At 33.5% G+C, this 20,953-nt stretch overlaps 2 protein-coding genes and 1 pseudogene across 7 annotated transcripts; 1 reads left to right on the top strand and 2 right to left on the bottom strand.

Moving 5' to 3' along the window:
* Positions 1-1,027: 1,027 nt before the first annotated feature.
* LOC118034133 (NEDD8-conjugating enzyme Ubc12-like) lies at positions 1,028-3,479 on the bottom strand (annotated as a pseudogene).
* A 1,817-nt stretch (positions 3,480-5,296) lies between these two features.
* On the bottom strand, positions 5,297-9,163 carry LOC118034134 (methyltransferase-like protein 2). 2 transcript variants are annotated; one of them, XM_035039333.2, is made up of 9 exons: positions 8,826-9,163; positions 8,426-8,740; positions 8,193-8,226; positions 7,689-7,761; positions 7,186-7,363; positions 7,023-7,112; positions 6,802-6,901; positions 6,397-6,630; positions 5,297-6,173 (listed from the first exon to the last, which is right to left on the bottom strand). In XM_035039333.2, exons 1-8 carry the CDS (start codon positions 9,096-9,098, stop codon positions 6,473-6,475), a joined length of 1,221 nt encoding a protein of 406 aa, XP_034895224.1. In that variant the 5' UTR covers positions 9,099-9,163; the 3' UTR covers positions 5,297-6,173; positions 6,397-6,472. The 2 variants fall into 2 exon arrangements, with proteins under 2 accessions (XP_034895224.1, XP_034895223.1); XM_035039332.2 differs by having other exon boundaries at positions 5,297-6,156.
* A 4,864-nt stretch (positions 9,164-14,027) lies between these two features.
* Positions 14,028-18,320, top strand: LOC118034135 (uncharacterized). Of its 5 annotated transcripts, none has more exons than XM_035039337.2 (7): positions 14,028-14,147; positions 14,490-14,523; positions 15,751-15,966; positions 16,445-16,668; positions 16,776-16,940; positions 17,163-17,490; positions 17,672-18,320. In XM_035039337.2, exons 2-7 carry the CDS (start codon positions 14,502-14,504, stop codon positions 17,947-17,949), a joined length of 1,233 nt encoding a protein of 410 aa, XP_034895228.1. In that variant the 5' UTR covers positions 14,028-14,147; positions 14,490-14,501; the 3' UTR covers positions 17,950-18,320. The 5 variants fall into 5 exon arrangements, with proteins under 5 accessions (XP_034895228.1, XP_034895225.1, XP_034895229.1 ...); XM_035039334.2 differs by having other exon boundaries at positions 14,029-14,147; positions 16,442-16,668; XM_035039338.2 differs by having other exon boundaries at positions 14,075-14,147; positions 15,757-15,966; positions 16,442-16,668.
* The last annotated feature ends 2,633 nt before the right edge of the window (positions 18,321-20,953 follow it).

Raw genomic sequence — 20,953 nt, 5'->3', positions numbered from 1 at the left:
TAAAATAAATAATTTTATTCAGTTAAGAAATGATATTTGAGAGAAAGAAAGTAGTATTAAAAGGACGAAATCACGAATTCTGTAGGCTATAAATCCTCCAAGCTGAAGCAACCATGGACGGGTGTGTGTCTGTTTGAGCACGCGAATTTGCCCTGGCGCTTGTTTTTGTTGAAAAAAATAAAAAGGGTGGGGGCGGGGAACTTGCCGCGTGTGTGGGTTTATGTCTAGTTTACGGTACCTGTCATGTAATAACCTAATATTTCAAACATGGGGTCCAAGCCGTTGAGTGTGGGACCCACCATTTGAGAGAACGTGTCTCTTCTCCCAGTTGTTAGAAACTGATAAGACCAAAGACACTGAACTTATTAAAACCCTCTGCCTCTAGTTTGTTCCGGCTTCCTTGGGACCCAATCCACCCTCACCTTCCATGTACACTTCCCCTTTCACAATTGCTTCCTCTCCTTATTTGATTTAACATTTACCCTTTCTTTTCTTTTAGTCTTTTTTCACTCAAATAATCAGAATTATTTGAAATTATTTTTATAAAATACCTTATAATCTTAATAAATTAATATTTTTTATTAAATAGTATTTCTTTGGGTCTGAATTTTAATTTGAAGTTTAAATAACACCTTGATTAAATAATATCTTGAATAATTAATAAATTCCCATGGTCATAAGAGTATTACTTCATAGTTTTAGCATAGTTTTAGCGATTTCAGTTTTTTTATATAATTAGAAATTTTTTTAAGTTAGATGAATTTTTATTTAAATAAAATTTATATTTTTTTTATATAACAAAGATTCGGGGAAGGTTTGAATCATTTAGCCATTAGATTTTACCAAACATACTTTTAATTTAACTCTTTTTTTGTTATATTTTATTTAACAATTAGGTGAATTTCAAAATGAAAAGTTAGGTTAAATCATGCCAAACACACTTGATTGTGCGATGGCAAGGGAGAAAATTAAAATAGAATACAGTACAAAATCTTTGGAATCCTCTTGGCTTGATTGGAAAGATCAGTGGTTGCAATTCAGCAAGGTGGACACATTCAAGATCTTGAATCAATAAAATGTGCGAATATTTTATCCATGCAAACAGCTAGGGCGGACTTTAGAACACACAAAGCTTGCTAGAGAATTTGAATGCATTAAATTTTGATGAACCACCAAGAGATAACTATACTGCTACTTAATTATGCCTTAGGATGCTAAGTTAGGCAGGAAGAGAAGTGAACATCTCCTACAGAACCACCGCTCATTGCCCTCTTCGCATTCGATTTAAACTCATCCGGATCATCTCTCAACACATTAGCTGCATCAGAATTCAGAGGATCCTCATGATTTGGTTGCTGCACATTAAGACATTCAACATCACAAGTCATCAAAGGGTCTTGTTTCTTGTGGGCTAAATGGTGAGATAAAGTTAGCTGTAAAGTAGATACCGTGAATAGGTAAAACAATCCATGGATGATGATGTTTATATTTAGGAAAGGTGTCCAGTCTTCTCGAAGAATATTTAGGCAAACATTGCCTTCCAAATCAATATTAGGATGGTAGACCTGCAAACAGCAAACAAGTTCCGTGTGATCACAATGCTTCGGCAAGTACTGTCGTTGAGAGAGATTGATGGCAGAACCAAACATCGCATCCATGCCTTCGTCTTGCATTTGACCTTTGACGCGTCATGAGGATAGAGAGGTGCAACTTGAAATGAGAACACAAATTTGCCACCCCTATGACAAGGTAAAAGGAGAGTTTTTTAAGAAAAAGGCACTCCATAGGTAAGGGAATGAGCCAGAGATTTTGAGCACAGGTGTAAGGGTTTTTCAAATTACCTGTAATATCCATCGTCAGCAACATGATTTCGGTAGGTTCAGCTCAGTTATATCTGCAAGCCAAAGGGTAAACATACAGATATGAATTAAGAGGAAATAGAAATATTCATGTATAATCTCTCATATAGAAAACTTTCCTGCAGCCGTCCTGTACTTTCTAGCCAAAGATGGAACCAAGTGCCCATAAAATAGTGGACAGAAGAATGGGCTGAGGAAATAAGCACATTCCTTCAGTAGTTCCAGCCTTGGTCTAGTAGATTGTATCGTGCACTTTGGTCCTGTTCTTGCATTTTCAGCTCCCTCAAACTCTTGTCAAAGTGTGTGAATTATGCCTAATTTTGTGTCATTCATGATGCTGTTATAACCGAGTATATCAAAGCAAGAATTACCTTTCTGAAGACGTAATTCCCCAGAACTTTGCTTCTTGACTGGAGGCTTCCCATATGCACTCTGAGTTTCCCTCTGCTTTTCCTCTACCTTAGATAATTTAATCATTATGCCTGCCAGAAGAAAAGGAACAGAAAATTTAGTAATGGATTGACATCTTGATTCATCGACTCTGTATCCTCGAGCACCAAGTTATTTCCAATGAAACTATACTAAATAATAATTTTAGTATTTTCTCTTTGAATAGTCGCTTCACAGTAGATAACATTTATTCAATCAAATTTTCGGCATATTTTATGAATATATGGATTATGTTAAAGATTCAAATTATCTTTTTCAAATTTTGGAAAAAAAATAGAAATATATGTCTATATTTAATATATGTTTTACATCTTCTATGCAAGAATATTCAATTTTCATAAGGTTTTCTTGATTGTTCTTCAAAAAGTTTCACAACGTTTGTATATTGAACCTTTTTCGACCCATATGAATCTTAGGAATCAGTTCTAATTGGTCAGTAAAAATATATTTCAGTACTTTTGTTTTCCTTAATTTGAGCCAATTTATCATGAAAAGAAGATTAACATGATAGCATAACATGAATTCTTGGCTAAATTTTACCTATCCTAATCAACAAACACAACCAAAACACTTATTTCCTTAGGTAACAAAACATTCTTCGTGCTAATTAATTAACAATAACCCAGAACGGAAAATAACCTATGGATCTAAGAATCGGATCCATTGAGCCAGGACTTGGGAGGGTTTAGTGGCTTGAGTATAGCCTGGGTTGATCTTCAAACTCAAACAACCTGGCTTGATTAACTAATATCTGTTCTTGTATTGAGAGCTAAAGATTAGTAAACCCATGATTTTGTTTCCAAAATCTATTGATTATGCTTTGTCTAATCAACCTGATAAGTTTAAGCAAATTTCAAGACTAAGAATTACTCAAGTAACGAAAACAAGGGAATTGATTACAGATACATAGGACTCCGAAAATTATAATTAAGAACATTGAAAAAAAAGGAATCAGACCTGCTCGAGCAAATTAAAATCAATGAGAATTTTAGACTTTGAAGAGGTAATCGAAGAGAGAGTTTGAAGAGGGGGACTCTCTCTAGTGTTTTTTTCTCCTATTCTGCAGAGAAACTGCTTCGCACTCGTATTTATAGTATTGAAATATATTCTTTTCATGATAAATTGGCTCCGCAGTTTCTTGGCTTTCGTTTGTTGAGTGCGAGAGAGAGCATACGTGCTGCTTAGATGCTGTACGTGGTATGCCGCCATGTAGTAGGGGTATTGTTGAGATTTTACAAGAAAAGAAAATAGACCTAGGCAAGGTCTAAAATGAAAAAGGAAAAATATTTTTTTGTGGTGAGTTTAATTAGTTGATATTTCAAAAATTGCAGAATTGTTTAGCCATTATGTTTAATTAAAATGTCATAACATCACAAAAATAAAATTAAGAAGACACTATGCTCTCATAATGATTGGATTGACGAGGTTGAAATCATAATTAAATTAAGTCTAAAATTTGTTTTATATTTTTAAAATTTTTCTAGTGATTTTTGAGTTTTTGAATTAGGTTTTAAAACTTTATTTTACTTGATTTTAATTAACTATCAATTTAACTACTATTTAAATAGTTTTATATGCTATTTTTAAAAACAAATACAAATTGTTATATTTAAAATTTATCGACTTAGATATTCTTTACCGTTTTACTGTAATTTTAGAGTTTGAAAAATCTTTGTGTCAAAAAAAATGCTTGCTTTCAACCATATTATCTGTTTATATCCGGATTCCAAAACCATGATTAGAAAAATTATAATTATAGATTAAAGATGATATTACATGAGATGTGCACCTGGAAAATCCAGTATAAAAAATTCGTTAGTTGAAAAATAAATAATTCTATAAAGTAATGTTTGGTATTGCATTTCAAAAATATTTTTAAAAAATTTTATTTTATTTGTTTTGAATTAATATTTTTATATTATTTTAATATGTTAAGATTAAAAATAATTTTTTAAAAAATAAAAAAAATATTTTAATACACTTTAAAATAAAAAATAATTTAAAAAATAACTGCTACACTTCTTTCCATTCCATGATAATACCGTCAATTTGCTGACCGGAAGAGCAATCCTTCTTTGCAAATACAGTCAGTAAAATTCCCAAATTTATTATTTGTTAGAATTGTTTTAATTTATTTCCTGCACGTTGCCTCTGCACATTACCGCAGGTTTAAACTTTTTTTTTTTTTTAAGTGAAGTATTTATTTGGGATTGTGATGTAAATGGAGTTTTATTAAAAATAATTTTTTGTATTTAAAAATAATTTTTATAATTTTAAATTATTTTGATGAAAAATATATTATTTTAATATATTTTTAAATAAAAAATATTTTAAAAAATAATTATTATTATATTTATAAATACTCTTGAAATAGCTTTGGACAACTAGCTTTAGATAAATAAATAAAAAATCGAAAGAGTCGTGATTATGTTAAAAATAAATAAATCGAAAGAGTCATGATTATGTTCTTTATTGTCTACCTTGTTCCTTTTTTCCCCAAAAGCAAAATATTCAACATTAAAAATCCCTTTTGCCGGTATCGAACCAGGGTTGAAGGTTGAGCTCTCGTGGACTCAGGTTGGTGGATCTCTGATGAATAACCCAGACCAAACTCCTTGAGCAATGAGCTCGGACTATGGAGTGGATTCAGGTTAGTAAGATCCAGGCCAAATCCTAAGTTCTCTCGGGCTTAAGTTGGTGTATCTCTAGGAGTAAATCCTAGCCCAAATCATATGAATGGTGGGCTCGGATAAGCCTAATCCGAACCCGCCATCAAATGGTTTGGGCTCTCATGCTCATTCGAATTCTTATGGGTAGACAAATGGATACAACCTGTGTTCTTTGTAAAAGTTCGGATGAAGAGGATGTAAAATACTAAATACCAGTGGGAAAGAATGAACTTGCAAGACAGATGTTTCTTGTTGTCTTAGCGAGGTTGCATGGAAATGCTGCAACTTATTGCACATGGAAGAAAAGAAATGGACGAATTTATGGCGACAAGTGTAACAGCTGCTGCTCTTTAGTTAACTGGATTGAGCAAGAGATTCAGTACAAGTTCCACAACACGAAGCTTCTTCCGATACATGTATTTCAAAGCCAGTTTTATGCTACTTGCAGGAGCTGGAAACTTTTATTGTTGCAGTCCTTTTCCTTTGTTTTCTTTTTAAAGCTCTGCAGAATGGTAAGCTCCTTCTCCTGTAACTTTTTTTTTTTTTCATTCTTTACAGGAGAACCTATTTCGTGAAATATTTGATAGATTGCATTACAGACTTGTGACATGAGAGACAAACACAAGAACACATGGATATGATTGTTACTGCATGGATGATCACTTGCCCAGATAGGTCATGAGATAGTATAGTGGCAGTTGATTTTGTTATAGCAATCACAAACATCCCTCAGGTCAGTTGCCGGTGGTCAGAAATCCTTCGCAAGCGTGCACGATGTTAGACTCTCTGTAGGACCTTTTTCTCTAGACCTACCAAGTACATCCTTTACTGGGAAATTCTGAGATGCCACACGGTCTCAAAGTACAGAATTGGGAGAAGTGATACAAACACAAGGAAGGGCTCAGGTTGTTTCAATCTACTCCAGATTGCCTAGTGAAACTTCCATGCATCTTTGAATATTAGGAAAAGCATTCCATGAATATCCCAGAACATCCTCTCCTCCTTCACTATCCTAATCTCGTTTGCCTGATCTGAATACTCATTGCACATGTTAAGAAAATCATTTCCATTAGCTCGGACCGGGAAAGTGACCACTATAACACACTACTTAGACTCTTGTTCCGGAACTGGCTGGCTTTTGAAAATGGTGACCAGAACAGTTCACCACCTGCTTGTACCTGCACGCAAATGTAATCTGTGAAGTGAAGAGAGAATCCAGTCAAGGCTTCACAAAAGGCAAAATGAATTGTTAACGGCATGGGTAATATGTATACGAAAAGGAAAAGATCAAGGAAACCTGTTCTAGTGAAAATAACACTTGGAAGGCTAGTCCAAACGTCTCAATCTATAACCATACCACTTCAGAAGGACATGAGAAAGGAAAAATAATAGTAATAGTAATAGTAATAACAACTTACAAGGAGCATATATTTGGAAAAGAGGGATGCCAGCAGCTCCAGGCTCCCTTGCAAGTTCACTACAAAAGTGCCTTCATCAGGATGTATCATCGATCTCATCCCTTACAAAAGATGTCGATTGTTGAAAATGAAGAGGTTCATTTCCCCAAGAAGTCCATCCAGCTGTCATCTCTCTAGCAAATAGTTCAATACATCGAGCAGGTTTAAAGTCTGCAACATGCTCCAGCAGCAACTCTATTGATATCAAGGGAAGAACAAGCACTAAGAATCTATGAGTAGTACAGAAAAAGTCACATATTGAATGACCTTGACAGCAAGTGGTAAGAGGAGATGTGATTGCCAACTCCAATTTCTGATAGTGTGTGTGCATATGAAAATGTTAATAGCACGTCAGAACAAACTTGCCTCCAATTGGAGGCTTCCTCGAGTACTCCCCTGGGATGCTTATGATGATTTGATCATGTTTTATAGGTCTCAGCCTTGGCGGCTGTTTAGAATTTGTGCCCTGGAAAATTAATCAACAGGATGAGCTATGATCAAGTAATTTAGAGTTTAAAGAAACACCAGACAAAGAACATTCAGGTATTATTACTAAATCGAAATCCATTGAAACTTCGTACTCTCACCTGTCCATGAAAATAGCCCAGTAGAAGGCATTCATAAGGTCTATGATGAAAGAGATCTAAATCACTAATCAGTGAGCCATCTGCTTTCACCTGTAATGTTTGAGTAAAACACAATCAATGGAATGATAACCATTAATAAGTAAGGGAGGGAGGGAGGGAGCACCTTCAGCCAGTAATAAGTAGCTTCGTGACTGACTCCCCATGAAGGAAATAGCTCTTTCTGAACAAAATTATGCAATTTCTCTCTGTTGGTCATCCACAAGGCTACAAGTGCACCATCTGGATGAGCAAGTTGCTTAATAGGAAGGGATAAGAAATACCAGTTTGGCAGGGTTGGGTACCTGCATGACAAGGAAAAAAGGACGAGGTTGATATAAGTACTGATGTTCAAATTGGGGCAAAAGGTACTTGTTGAAGACAGCAATTGCAGCTCAAAATTTCTCCTACGTACAGAGTCAAGTAAGTGAAACTTTTTTTCCCATCATTTATTCACAAGTCAGCTCATTTTCACATGCTGGAGTAATGTACCAAAAACATACTTTGTTTGACAAATACTTCTATAACCGAAAATGCACTTACAGGAAAAAGAAACAACTATCACTAAAAGTAAACTTTTAACCAACCAGATGGAAATTAATGAAATCCTATATGGACGGAAATGTCTACCTAAGTTTTTGACGAGCACTTCCATTTTCCCATGGTGGATCGATCACTATAAGATTGAAGCCAACATTGCATTCTGCAACATTAAGAACAAAAATGAGTGACAAATAGAACATGTAAGAAACTTTATGCATAACTCATTTCTTAAACTACAAAGGATGCTCATTTCTTAAACTACAAAGGATGCTGGCAATGGAGCTGCCATTGATCAATAGAACAAGTAAGAAATTTTATGCGTAAACTAGCACTCATTTCTTAAAACTACATAGGATGCTGGATATAGAGCTGTCATTGATCAAATCATATTGGCAGGACTAGCAATTGCCTGATAATACAAATGGATCCCAAGACTAGCAGACAAAGGATGTTCCTTGCTAGAATGGATTCAACACCCTATATCTTGATGCTTAACCTCCAAAGCTCTCTATATTTTTCTTCTGATGCAACATGGAGTCAAATGATCAGGAAAAGAAATATGCAGAACAATGGCTACTAGAAAGTAATTACCGTGAATAAGGTTGTGAACCTGCCCCAAATCAGACTTCCACATGGTAGAAGGAAAACAAAAAAAACATGCAAAAAAATAAGTAAGACAAACTCCACATGAAAGCCAATCAACTGCTCCCCCAGAAAAAGAAGCAGCCTTAAAGAATCATAGATCGAAAGATACCAAATTGAATAGACACATGAAGCTAAAGCTGGCTACTTTAAAAGAGGTAGACAAAATCAACAGAACATACCATGTAGAAGCAACTCTCTCTTGGCAATATATATTTATTGTTTAGGAATTCTGCCTCCATATCATCACTTGTCTCGTTAACAACCAAATTGTTAAAAACAGGAACCACTCTTTCTAACCCCTTCCAAGCACCTTTAAGAATGATTTCATAGAGAGGAGCTTGCCAAACCTTTCCAAGCTCAATAAAAGAGTGTTGCTCACTCAATTCTGTTGAAGAACAGATATTACTGCCACCCCTTAAATCCTTCATAATCGCTAGGAGATCAGTAGCTTCCATCAAAAATCCATGGGCCTCCAACAACATAGGCCTCGCTTGCTGCCACAGGATCAGAATAAAAAATAAATGCACACACAATCATAAACACCAAATAATAGTAAATGGGCAGCGAATTTAAGGTTACCTGGTGACGCAGGGTAGCAGCTTGTTCTCTTTCGTTTAAGTCGTGGGGTGTCTTCTTCTCCTTTCGCTTTCGTTTCTTTGAATCTGAAGTTACAATAGTTTCTTTGGAATCGAAGAAACGAGAATAGTAGGCAGATGGTGAAGACCTGAAGCGAGTATAGGACCGGTTTAACATTCGAACCGGGTCTATAAAAACAACATTTGAATTCTCGAATCTGTAAATTCCAGATTCTAAAAAGGCAGATAGCTTGTCGCTTGTTTTCGAGTTCTCCATGGTTAGCACTTCAAGCGTCTCCACTTTCTAGCTCTACTGCTAAAAGGTAAAAACTGTAGCTTCGGGTATCAGGTCTGCGCTCATTAAGATGTGAGATTATTTCAGGCCCAACAACGTTTGCGTGGGCTTCCGACGAGGCGTTTGACTCGTGTGCCGAGTTGGATGACCTGACTGGGGTATCAACTTTGATCAATTATTCTAATTATATTTATATTGTTTTATTTTTAAAAAAAAAGTCCTTGAATTTAATTCAATGAACTGAATCTTTAAAAATCCAAGTCGACTAATTGAATTTTATCAAATTAATATTTTTATTATTTAACTTAGAATGTGAAAGGTTTTAGATATGAAGGGTAATAGATAATTATTGATTGATATTTGCAATATTTGAATTCGAATCCAAACTATAAATAATTATTAAAACTCAAGCTATTGCAAGGAATATAGAATTTTTATACTCGAACCTGACCTGATGAAGTTTTGAATATGTATAACTTAAATCTAAATGCTCTAATTTAGAATTATTTAGCATGTAATTAGCTTGATATATGCATGTGATTTTATATATATATATATTTTAACGTTATTTATGTATTTATGGATTGTGCTTAGATCAAATTTCGAAACCCGATATGAATTGCAACATGGCTTGAGTTTTGTCTTTTGCCCTAATTGCAAGCATTGAATTTTCTCATAGTTCTATTACTGCCTTCTTTTCCTCTTAATCACACATGGTCATTAGTTTATTGATTAATCATTTATCGTTACATTTTTTTTTTTTTTATTCAAGAAAACTCCACCCTCCAAAAATTGCATTTTATGGATTCAGATAAATGAGTAAAACCCCAGTTGTCCCAGGCTCTTACAAGAAATGCACGCCTTGATTTAAACTCGAAATCTGCTGTGCAGATCTCAAACTCTTTGTCATCACGCTACGCTTTTTAGGCACCATTTATCGTTAAATGTGTTGTGTGAAATTTTAATAGATTCTTGTTATCATGGGGATGTATTCAAGATATACTATCACAAATAAAAATTTCAACAGATCAACCTCCAGCCACAATGTTCCTTATTTATATGAATTACTCACGCATATCTCTCACACTAATAAACCTCTTGGATGAGAACTTCATGATTAAGGTGTTTGCTAATACCTTATATGAAGTAATGAATTGAACATCAAATACTTTTAGCAAATCACGAGCTTTTTTATATTGATCAACCAAATCTTATGTACAGATAAATATTATAGTTTATATGAACACCTTATTGAGGCGATTCGATCACTCTCATTGCTTATAAAAACACAATAAAGTGTCGGTATTAATAACTACAAGTGGCTTGTATTTTCTAACTATATGATCCGTGTTCGTCTACCCTATACAAAGACGAATTCTTTCCTCTTATTATTTATAATTATTACCTTTTAAATTGAGAATATCACAATGAATATCAAATAAATTAATAGGTTATAAAACTGCAAAAACAAATTTAAATCACATGCTTATTTTGAAATTGAGGAATAAGTAAAATTTCATATTTTTCCAATGCAATCCATGCTAAAATTGATTTTAGTCACATAAAAATTGCACGTGTACTCAAGTTTTAATTCAAGCATGTTCAAATATATTGCATGATAGAATTATAAAATTATGTATTTAATTCATAATTTTATGAGTATATATTACGAGAATAATTTGATATTTTATCCTAAACCTTGTAATAAAACTATCAAATCATGTAATTAATTTATAATTCTCATGGGTATATTATAGAAATAAATTGATATTTTATTCTTATCAATTATATAAACATGATGAAAAAATCACATAGGATAGTATTTATTATATTTAGTAAAAATAATTACAATTAATGTCTATCATTATGTATGTAATATTAACATAGAATGGTATATAATTTTATTTAATCAAAGATGTTGTGGTTAATCCCTAACTTTTTAAAATTACATAGATCACTCAACATCAAGTTAAGGTATAATTTTATATAACATAAAATAATGTGTTACCTTTAAAAAAAATCATAAAAGAAACACCAAATAAAACAAATAAAGCCATGAAAATAAACATATATATATAACATAAAATAATGTGTTACCTTTGAAAAAATCATAAAAGAAACACCAAATAAAACAAAAATAAAGCCATGAAAATAAACAACGCAAAAATCAAAGGGACAGTCACGTAAATTAAAATTGCATAGCCTATAGAAAAATAAAACGGATAACCCAATCATTGAGTGATTAGAAATAAGTTTTCCTAATGATTTATAATCATACGAAACATCAAAACAACCCATGAAATAAAAACCCTAAAATATTTATTCATAGCACAAATGGTTTTCAGTTTATTCCTACACCATGTTGATGGCAGTTATTTTATTTGCTATTAGGCACTATATGTATGGCAATTATTGAAACTCGTTCCATCATAAACTAAATTTTAAAGCCATAAATAAAATCAAGTTAATCATTAATTCAATTTGGAACCAAGTTGTTCATGAAATTTCAATGGCATATAAAATATACCATTAAATATATCAATATAGATATTTAGAAAGGTATTATTATAAATTATGATATCAACTGTTAGACTTTATATATCTAAATATATTTTTAAAATAATTTACATTTAGATCTTATACAGAAGATAAATTAATTAAAATATATCCCATGTCATTAATAGAAAAAACTCACATTTGTTTTAAAATATTTTGATATTTCTAAGCTCGAACACACTCAAGATTTAATGGTATATTTTAGTATGTAAAAATCTGTATTTTTAATACGTTGAATTCAAAGATCAAAACCCCGTATTTATATATAAAAATAATCCCAATAAACTCATAAATATATAATTTTATTTTCATTTAATATATAGAAATTAATTAATTAACATAAGAGTTAATTTATTGCAACAAATTAAAGAAACCAAATCTCACAATAATATACAAATAACTCGGACAGCGAAAACTAACCCCAGCACGCACGCAACACTATCAGGCAGTGCTCGACACTTTGACTGATATTTTGGATTTCTCGAATCGCTTTATGGCTATCATTTTCCCTTCGCTTTATTCTCCTTTCTTTAATTGACCAACCCATATAAAACTAGCCAAAGAACAAGTCCCGCAGCTGCTTTGATTTGTTTGTTGATCCTTTCAAATACCCCAAGAAAACATATTTAAAACACGATATGTTTGAACACGAAGCTGCTATGTGGAATGTCTACGGAGAGTTTGAGATTATAGTAAGTATTGTTTTTTAAAGTATTTTTTATTTGAATATATATTAAAATATATTTTTTTAATTTTTAAAAATTATTTTTGATATCACTATATTAAAATATCTAAAAATATATATAAAAACTATTAATTTAAAATATTTTTTAAAAAATAAAGAGTGTTTTAACATTTGAACTTGCTGTGCCTTGTGCAAGCTCTTAAATTTTCTCTTGCTGTGGATGAAGGCACTGTAAAGTCAATGTATCGCGAGGTGAAGAATGAAGGATAAGCTATTTCTTTTAACGTCCCTGAAGATCAGAGTTTTTCAATATAGACTCTATAGTTTTCCAAAAGTCTCAATGTCACCCTTTTCTTATGTTTTCTTACAAGACAGAGTGGATTGATAGAAGACACAAGGTTGTCTTAAGTTAGTTTCTGTCTTGAAACAGAATAAATAAATAAATAAATATATTTTGGTTGCAGGGTTAGAGGTGAGTATATAAAAATAAATGTATCTTAGATAGTTTTAAAATAAATTTTTATAATTTTTTTTAAAAAAAAACATAAAAATATCATATTTCTCTCAACTATCTTATCTCTTGTACCCATAATATAATAGTAGCCAGACGTACGGTAATAAAAAATAAATAAAAAAAAGAGCAAAAGCAAGCTCGTACAATACATGAGAGCCCTAGGCCAAAAAAACACTTAAAAAAGGGAATAATAAGAAAAAGGACAGCAACCTCGCACAGTGCATATCCAATACAGTGTTTTTTTTTTTTTTTTTTATTCATGTGAAGCCAATTTATACATACCTTGAATAATTTTTACAGACTCTAAAATTAATGATCAAATAAATTTCTAGTAGCTATTAATATTAACAACAACAGGACTCGAATCTAGAATCATATGAAAAGCAAACCTTTTAATTTCAAATTCTTACTACTAGATTATCTTTTAATTTCAAATTCTTATCACTAAACCATCTACTAGTTGATTTATTATTTTTTTTCTTATTATTTCCTAAAACATCATACACGATGATAACATTCTATGAAAAATAATAATAATTTACAAAAAAAAAAATTACATATAAGCATATTTTTTTTGTGATAAAAATAAAGTTACAATACAAAATAGTTGAAAATATATAAAATCTCATTTACATGTGACAGTATTCTACAAAAAAATATATTTTTATTTAATAAAAAAATATTATCGCATTAAATGGGATTTCTCATTTACGTGTTATTGTATTGTTGCTTTGTTTCTTGTCATATAAAAAGTATGCCTATATAAGATATGTAGCTGAAGAAACGATAACACTATTAAGATTTATTTTGAGGGGGAAAAGGGATGATTTTGGATTATTTTTTTAGTTGTACAAGGCTTTTTTAAAATATTATTTAGCATGTAATAATTTAGAGGAGGACATATATCATAAACTTTAAACTATAGCAAGCTAAAATGAAATATAGTGAAATTACAGGGGGTAAAGTATAGTTTATCCAAGAAAGAAACTTCCAAGAAAGGACCACGGTGGGTTTTACAAACTAGAGGTGCATGAGCTAAGGCAATGACGAAATACCATGTGGTTATTTCTTAGTGGCCAGATGACTCAAAAACTAAAATATTAAGACAAGGAAACCAAAACCGCTAACTGTGTGCGCGGCAAGTAATTAACCATGGTTAACTAACAGTATTACCACTTGTACTGGCCTACAAATATACCCCACCACCACTCTACTCGGTTGTGGGAATTAGTTGAGTAGCTAAGAAGGAACCGTGCAGTGATTCTGGTCCTAAAAGGTTAGAACTCTGAGCATCCAAACGTATAGGTTTCTGTACTGCATCTTCATTGAATATCATAATTCTTGCTTATTCTGGTACTCTTTGTTCTTTTTAAGGATTTAATTTATCGTTTTTTTGGTTGATGGGAAGTGGGAGACAGAGAAAGGAAACGAAAAGAAACTTTGTTGCTTTAAAGCAAAAGGGTTTATGTTAACAAAGCGAATTGATTGAGTGGAAATGACATTTTATGCTTTGGCTGATCCTTTTTTCTTCTTGGAAACTGAGAAATGATCCTTGATTGTTTGTCGAGAACTTTGTTTTCTTTGAACTTGATCTTGAGGTTTTGATTCTGTGATACAGATTCACCGCTGGATGCTCTTGCGAGCAATTCCAGGTAATTTTTTGACCCTTATTATTACTGTTGTTGTTATTATTTCTGGCTCAGCTATGTTGATCCTTTTCTGTTGCAAATCTGGAAATTGCTTTAGCAAACCATTTGTTTGATTGATTAGAAAATGATGTAAAATTATATAGCTTCTGCTGCTAAGTGTCCTGGAATTCAAAAGTTTCACTGGTGCTGGGTGAAGGAGGCTCTGGTTTTCGTATGTTTTGAATAGAAAGTTTTGATAATCTTACTTATGCCAAGGAATAAATTTTCTTTGAATTTGGTTGTGAATTTCGATTCTATGAAACCGATTGAGTTGTTTCCATTTTAAAAATTATATCTTATAAGAGCTTAGAAAGTTTTTATTCCCTGTTATTCAGTTTCCTTTGTTTTTTGGTTTTATTGATCCTGCTTCAGATTTATTGTTATGGTGACCATATTTTTGTTTCGAGGATTTATGCGGTCATTCATGTTGATCAGATTAGGGTTAGAAAACCATGGTTATTTCGTAAATAACTTGGTTCCTGGACTTATGGATGCATCTGTATAAAAAGAGTGATCAGATTCGGACTGGGATAGTAAGAGCAAATAATATGGAAGTTAAATCAATGAGGTGTTTCCTGATGTAAAGTAACAGGATTTAGTTCCATAACAACTCATAGAAAGTTTGGCTGGAACATGACTTATTGTAGGAAAAAGGACAATCTCACCTAGCTTGGAACTCATATGTATGGTCAAATTGATCTCTGCCTCTGGCCTGTGTGGTTCTCGCATTTCAATATTTATAATACCATTTCCAATTTTTCCTCGCATCACTGGTTTTGAAACACAAGCATTATGTAATATATTGTTGGTCCTTCTGCCAACATTCTTTTCACCAATCTGACTAATGAAGATCTGAGAGTTCTGCTCATATTTCTACCCTTTATAAATGTTCATCCCACCTGAATCTGTGTATTCTTCTCCTTGTGAACTGAGAGTTTTATTTGATCTTTTGCTGTCGCTTGTTTTAGCCTGTATCTTGTCTAGTTGAATGATGATAAACTAAAATGAACGGTGTTAAATGTTGATAGACATGCACTTCCATTAATGTGAATTGAACTTGTGTATTGAATTATCATCTGGTTTCCTATTTGTGTGATTCATCCCTTTCATTTGTTGACTATGATTGATCTGCAACTTGATAGTTCATAATTCACTGCTTTTCTTCTTTTTTATTTTTTGCTGCTACAAAAGGTGCAGAGAGATATTTTGATCCCCGTGCTGTTTGCTTCCCTTTGGATTCAGCCACTATGTGCCCTCCAGCTTCTTCTCCAGTTGCAGATATTGATTTTCATTGTAGAGATGAGGATCTCTTTATGTTTTTGTATAAACTTAATAGTGGATCCCCTCTCCCAGGAAATGTGATTACTGATGTCAATCCTTACATCTATGCACCATCAAATCTACCAGGTAAGAGTTATTTTTCTTCAAAAAGGTGGTAGAATTTAATGGTTTGAATTATTCAACATTACTGTGCATTTTGCAATGTAGCATCATGGTCCGAACAATCCATCATCTTTGTCTTCCCTCTTTACAAATCACCATCCAATGTTGTGGCCTAATCAGACTTATGTTATCCTGATTGAATAGAATGTCTATTCCATTTTTAATCAAGGCTCATTTCTGTAGCCATGAATAATGGATCCATGCATTGGATTTAATTGTTATCTGCTAAACAAGCCACCGTATGTCACAGATTTGTGGCTTATGATCTCTTTTAATAGAGCATGTCAATTTTCGTTCATTTACTGTATATTATGCTTTATTGGGCATTGTCTACCAGATCTCGTGTATTAACCATAACATGCTAAGTTTGCATGCCAAAAGTAACATGCTTGGGTGTGATTGACACTGCAATAGTTAGCTGATGAAGATGCTTATGCAGAAGACATTTGGTACTTGCTTCGCGTCAAGGAGAATGATGATACAGGACTTGGATTCTGGAAGGTCAAAGGGGAGGCCTGTAAGCTGTTCTCGAATTCTGCCATCACTGGCTGGAGAACCACCCTCGAGTTTTTTGAAGGCCAAGTGCCTCATGAGCGTAAAACTGACTGGTTGATGCAGGAATACTGGATAACTCAGAAGGAACATAGTGAAAAAAGAAAGGCCAAGGTACTTAATAGAATATGCAACCCTCTCCTCTCATTAAATAACATTTGTATTTTATTCTCTCCTCCCAACCTGCCAGTCAACTGCCAGTTTGGTTGGACATTTTGCAGGAAGCCAGATCATTATGCAGAGTATTTCTGGGCGGTGAACAATCTCTAAACAATGAAAATCAACAGATTGCTAGCCCCCACAGTGATACCCAAATTGACCTTGCACAATCAATTGGTCCAGGGACTCTTGCTGATACAAGCCATGGTTCCTCGAGCAATCCTGAGGTGTGACCTTGATTGTGGCCTTTGTTTAACGTCTGCTTTGTGATTTTGATTTTCATGTTTCCTTTTAGACCGGTTGCTTGGACTTGTAACAGAGTCCTCGTCAAGGAATTGCTCTCTTATGGTTACATTGGATCATAGAGCAAAATGTGTGAATGTCCATGCGGGCTAGTGTTTCCTCCATATACTGGTCTCCTCTTGTGCTGAATTCTAATGCTTTTTTAGGTGAACAAGGATGATGAAACTGAAAACATGGTTGCAACAGGAAGACCGCCAAATCTCCCAGTCGCAAATCTGCCTGAAATTGATTGTTTTTCCAGAGGTGACTTCCTGGAACTGCTGGATCTCGATAATCCAGCATCACGTTCTTCTAGTTCCGATAATTCGAGTTGCATGACCATGTCATCGGATGAATACTTTGACTCAATTGCTTTGTTGCGAGACCTAGAATCTGAAAGTAATCAGGCCCTGGCACAAAAGGATAAGGACTGCAAGCTTAGTGTCACTGCATCTCACAGACCAGATGAGGTGGTTGTGCTTCCAGCTTCTCAGGGTACGTCAATTATCAATTTCCCCGCTCCTATGTACTCCTGCTGATCTTCTCTTCACTGTGCCGTGCTTTCCTCGGAAATGCACATAATCTTCAAATTGAAAAAAACAAACTAGTTCATGCATCTACCTTTATAAGTTTTGAATGTGAGGAGGCTTAGACTGTTTTTATGGTTTATCAACAGGATCATATATCAGCATTGAAGGAGGCAGGCCACATGCTGTTGAAACTGATACGTCCATGCAAGGAAATGGTCATAGAGATTTAGATATTCAACGAGCAGTCAGAAATCAAGGTGCAAATCACTGGGGTGAGGGTTCATCATCAAGTTTTCATGCTGTAGGTGCATCGTCAGGTGGCCATGTTGCATCTCCAGATGAAGAGGAGAAGGCTGCTAGAAGCAGAAGGAAAAAGACCAAGAAGAAGTATCTGTGCTTCGTTCCATTTTACTTCTTCTTCTGATATCAGTTTTCCATTGAGCATTTGTATAAAATCAAATTATCTTAGCACGTAAATTAACGATTCTTGTTTGCTTAGTGTATCCTAAAATTACTCAGCGACAGAAGCTGGTATAGTTAGGTCGTCAGGTATTGTTCTTTTCAAATGATCAATGGACTTTAGATTTTAAGGATAATAGGGTATACATAGGTGGTGGTATTTGAGTCGGTCAAGAGTAGCAAGCGGACACTGATGGAAAAAGATAGGAAACTGATTGTTCTGAACTAAGTCCCCTTGTAAGCTTGTATTTGTGAAGTATTCCTGTGATTTTTGTAATATAATAAAACTGCTGTTTTCAGCAATGGTAACGTTTCAGGGTGCCTTGATTTTTTTTATTAGAATTTTTTGTTATGTTGATATTAAAAATAAATAAAAAAAATATTATAATGTATTTTTAAATAAATAAAATATAAAATATTTAAAAAAACCAACTAATCCATGCCTTGCGATTCACTGCTTTCCCATTGCACTAGAATCAGTGAACTGAAAACATACGAATGGGACATTTGGCCAGGGTGCACTGGCTAGTTGTATAGGCAAATATATGAAAATAATATGTTTTTTATTTTTAAAATTTTATTTTTGAAATCTGTAAATTAAAATATCTTAAAACATTAAAAAAATTATTTTAAAAAAAGCACGGTTTCTACGCATTTCTAAACGAGCTTCTAAGCCCTAATTTTAAAAAGATCTTGGTTAAAATAATAATAATAATAATAATAATTTATAGTTTTTATTGAATTTAATTTTTCAAATTGAAACCATAAAAAGCTAATAAGATACAAACCACATTTAAGAACACACTCATTTTTCTTCTTATAACAGGATCAGAACTTGCTGTTGGACCTGGTGCTGGGCTGCGGATCGAGTGATGGGCCTTGTTTGCCAAATCCAATGATTTTATAAGCCTTCATTACGTGTAGTTCTGTTCAGTCCACTGATGGGCCTTCCTCTACATGGACTTTGGTAGCTATGCTCACTGTCTGATCCGAGGGGTCCTCTTAAGGAACCAAATTTATCAGGCCTGCTTGAAGGTACTAGTTGTGGCTTGTCAGGTCGGGATTAACGGGTAAATTCAAGTTTATTTTAAAATAATATTGTTTTATTTTTTAAAAAAATAAAAAAAAATTATTTTAAATAAAATTTTATAAAATAAATATCATATTATTTTAAATAAAAAATAAAAAAAAAATTCTTAGAGTTGAAATGGTTGATTCTCATGAGTCAAATTCCAAAAATTATTAGAAAAAAGTCGGGCTTGTACCGGGCTTCAAATCTATCTTACCAAGCCAAGTGGGTTCGTAAGCATAGATGGAACTCCCTCAAGGTCTGGATCAGTATAATTTTATTTTATTTTTTTGATGATTTTGGATATTCAAAATAATTTATACACATCTTAATTAATATCTTAGGATTTTAAAATTAATAATTAGATAAATTTTTAATAATTTTAAAATTTATAATTTTTTTTAAAAAAATTTAAAATATAATTAGTTAAGCTATAGTTATTATGATTGAAATAAGGATTGATTTGTTTCATTGTTGTTATTATTATTTTTTGAGCGAATTGTCCCCTGTGATTCAATTACCCTCACGGTGCACATTGACAGTGGGCACAACAATTTACTACAAGAATCATTTGATTGGACCAAACTACGGTAATTTGGAAAACTCTGTTGCTAGAAGTGATGGCGGGAAGGATGCGAGGTAATGGGACCAGCCAGCAACTTTATCCTAGTACATATTGCTGCCTGTAGCAAATCCTTCATGAATAAAGCCAGCTAACATCACCAAACAGAAAATATAAAAATCAGGGGACCAAGGCACCGAGCGTGTCGAAGTGTGTTGTAGCCTTCTGATAAAAAATAAAAATGAAAAAGGACCCAGAACAAGTAACTGTTGATCCGATTTATCCAGTCACATGCCCGTGCCTAACTCTTCGACCTGGCCTGAGTTGAAATCAAGTTCCCCGGCTCGGGGGGCATCTAACATGTTCTCGAAGTGAAGGGCTCGTCCTTTTTTTGTTTTGTTTTGTTCCGTGCACTGTTATGTAATGCGAGCTGGTTTAGTTTGATGGGAAAATAGCATGTACCTGTATGTATCTCGAAGGCCAAAAATAGTAAAATAAAGCAGGAAGTGCAATTATAATAAACAAGCATGCCATGGGTCCAAGCCAGATGCACAAAGCAGGGCCTTTTTCCTTGCCCGGTCCCTCCTCGGGACTTCAGTAGCAAGAGCCACTCCTGTCCAGGTAATGTGGGAGCAGTGGGCCGCGGTTCAGGTGTACAGAACCCCCGTCGAAGAATATTGTGAAATGGGAAGCCGAGGGAATTGTCTTTTACGGTAATTACATGTACTCTCTCGGAGGAGGGATTTCACTCACTTACAAACCTGCTACTGCCATTTTCACCAGAAATGATGTTGCTATTCAAATGGCTTCATCAGTGGATGACATTCTTCAAGATTCACGATGAGACGACAAACAGTGAAACATGTCGCCTCTGATTCAATTCCATCCAGATCCATCTAAACCTCCCTGCAAACTTGTAACCTCAGCCCTAGTCTCGAGCTAGCTAGCTAGCTCGCTGGACACTAGTGCCAGCGATTTAATGTCACCCAGCAAAAGGCTTGAAAACCGAAGATGTGATTTGAATGAATGTTTGATAGTGTGGTTGTGATTATATTTTAAATAATATTTTATATTGAAATATATGTAATGATTTTTTTTATTTTTTAAAAATTATTTTTGATATTAGTATTTTAAAATAATTTAAAATATACAAATTATATTAAATTTTAATAAAATAAACTTTTTTAAAAATATGATTTTAATTTCGTTTCTAAATGGTTCCTTATGCTAATGGCCTCGGTAGATACTGGGATTAATTTCGAATTCTTTTTCTTTTTTTCATAGTAAAAAACATCATCAAGTCATCCATCGAGATCAATTATTCCTTCTCAATTCTAG

Source organism: Populus alba, chromosome 14 (genome assembly GCF_005239225.2).
Source record: "Populus alba chromosome 14, ASM523922v2, whole genome shotgun sequence".
Taxonomy (NCBI): domain Eukaryota; kingdom Viridiplantae; phylum Streptophyta; class Magnoliopsida; order Malpighiales; family Salicaceae; genus Populus; species Populus alba.
The sequence above is the reverse complement of the archived record's forward strand: the minus strand, read 5'-3'. Positions and strand labels throughout refer to the sequence as shown.

Bases quoted from the DNA above. Each gene is read 5' to 3' on its own strand.
- LOC118034134 (XM_035039333.2), bottom strand. From the start codon at position 9,098: ATGGAGAACTCGAAAACAAGCGACAAGCTATCTGCCTTTTTAGAATCT. The intron at 8,227-8,425 runs GTATGTTCTGTT...ACCATGTGGAAG, and splicing joins GAGAGAGTTGCTTCTACATG to TCTGATTTGGGGCAGGTTCA. The intron at 7,113-7,185 runs GTGCTCCCTCCC...CAAACATTACAG, and splicing joins CTACTTATTACTGGCTGAAG to GTGAAAGCAGATGGCTCACT.
- LOC118034135 (XM_035039334.2), top strand. From the start codon at position 14,502: ATGCTCTTGCGAGCAATTCCAG. The intron at 16,669-16,775 runs GTACTTAATAGA...GACATTTTGCAG, and splicing joins GTGAAAAAAGAAAGGCCAAG to GAAGCCAGATCATTATGCAG. The intron at 16,941-17,162 runs GTGTGACCTTGA...ATGCTTTTTTAG, and splicing joins GTTCCTCGAGCAATCCTGAG to GTGAACAAGGATGATGAAAC.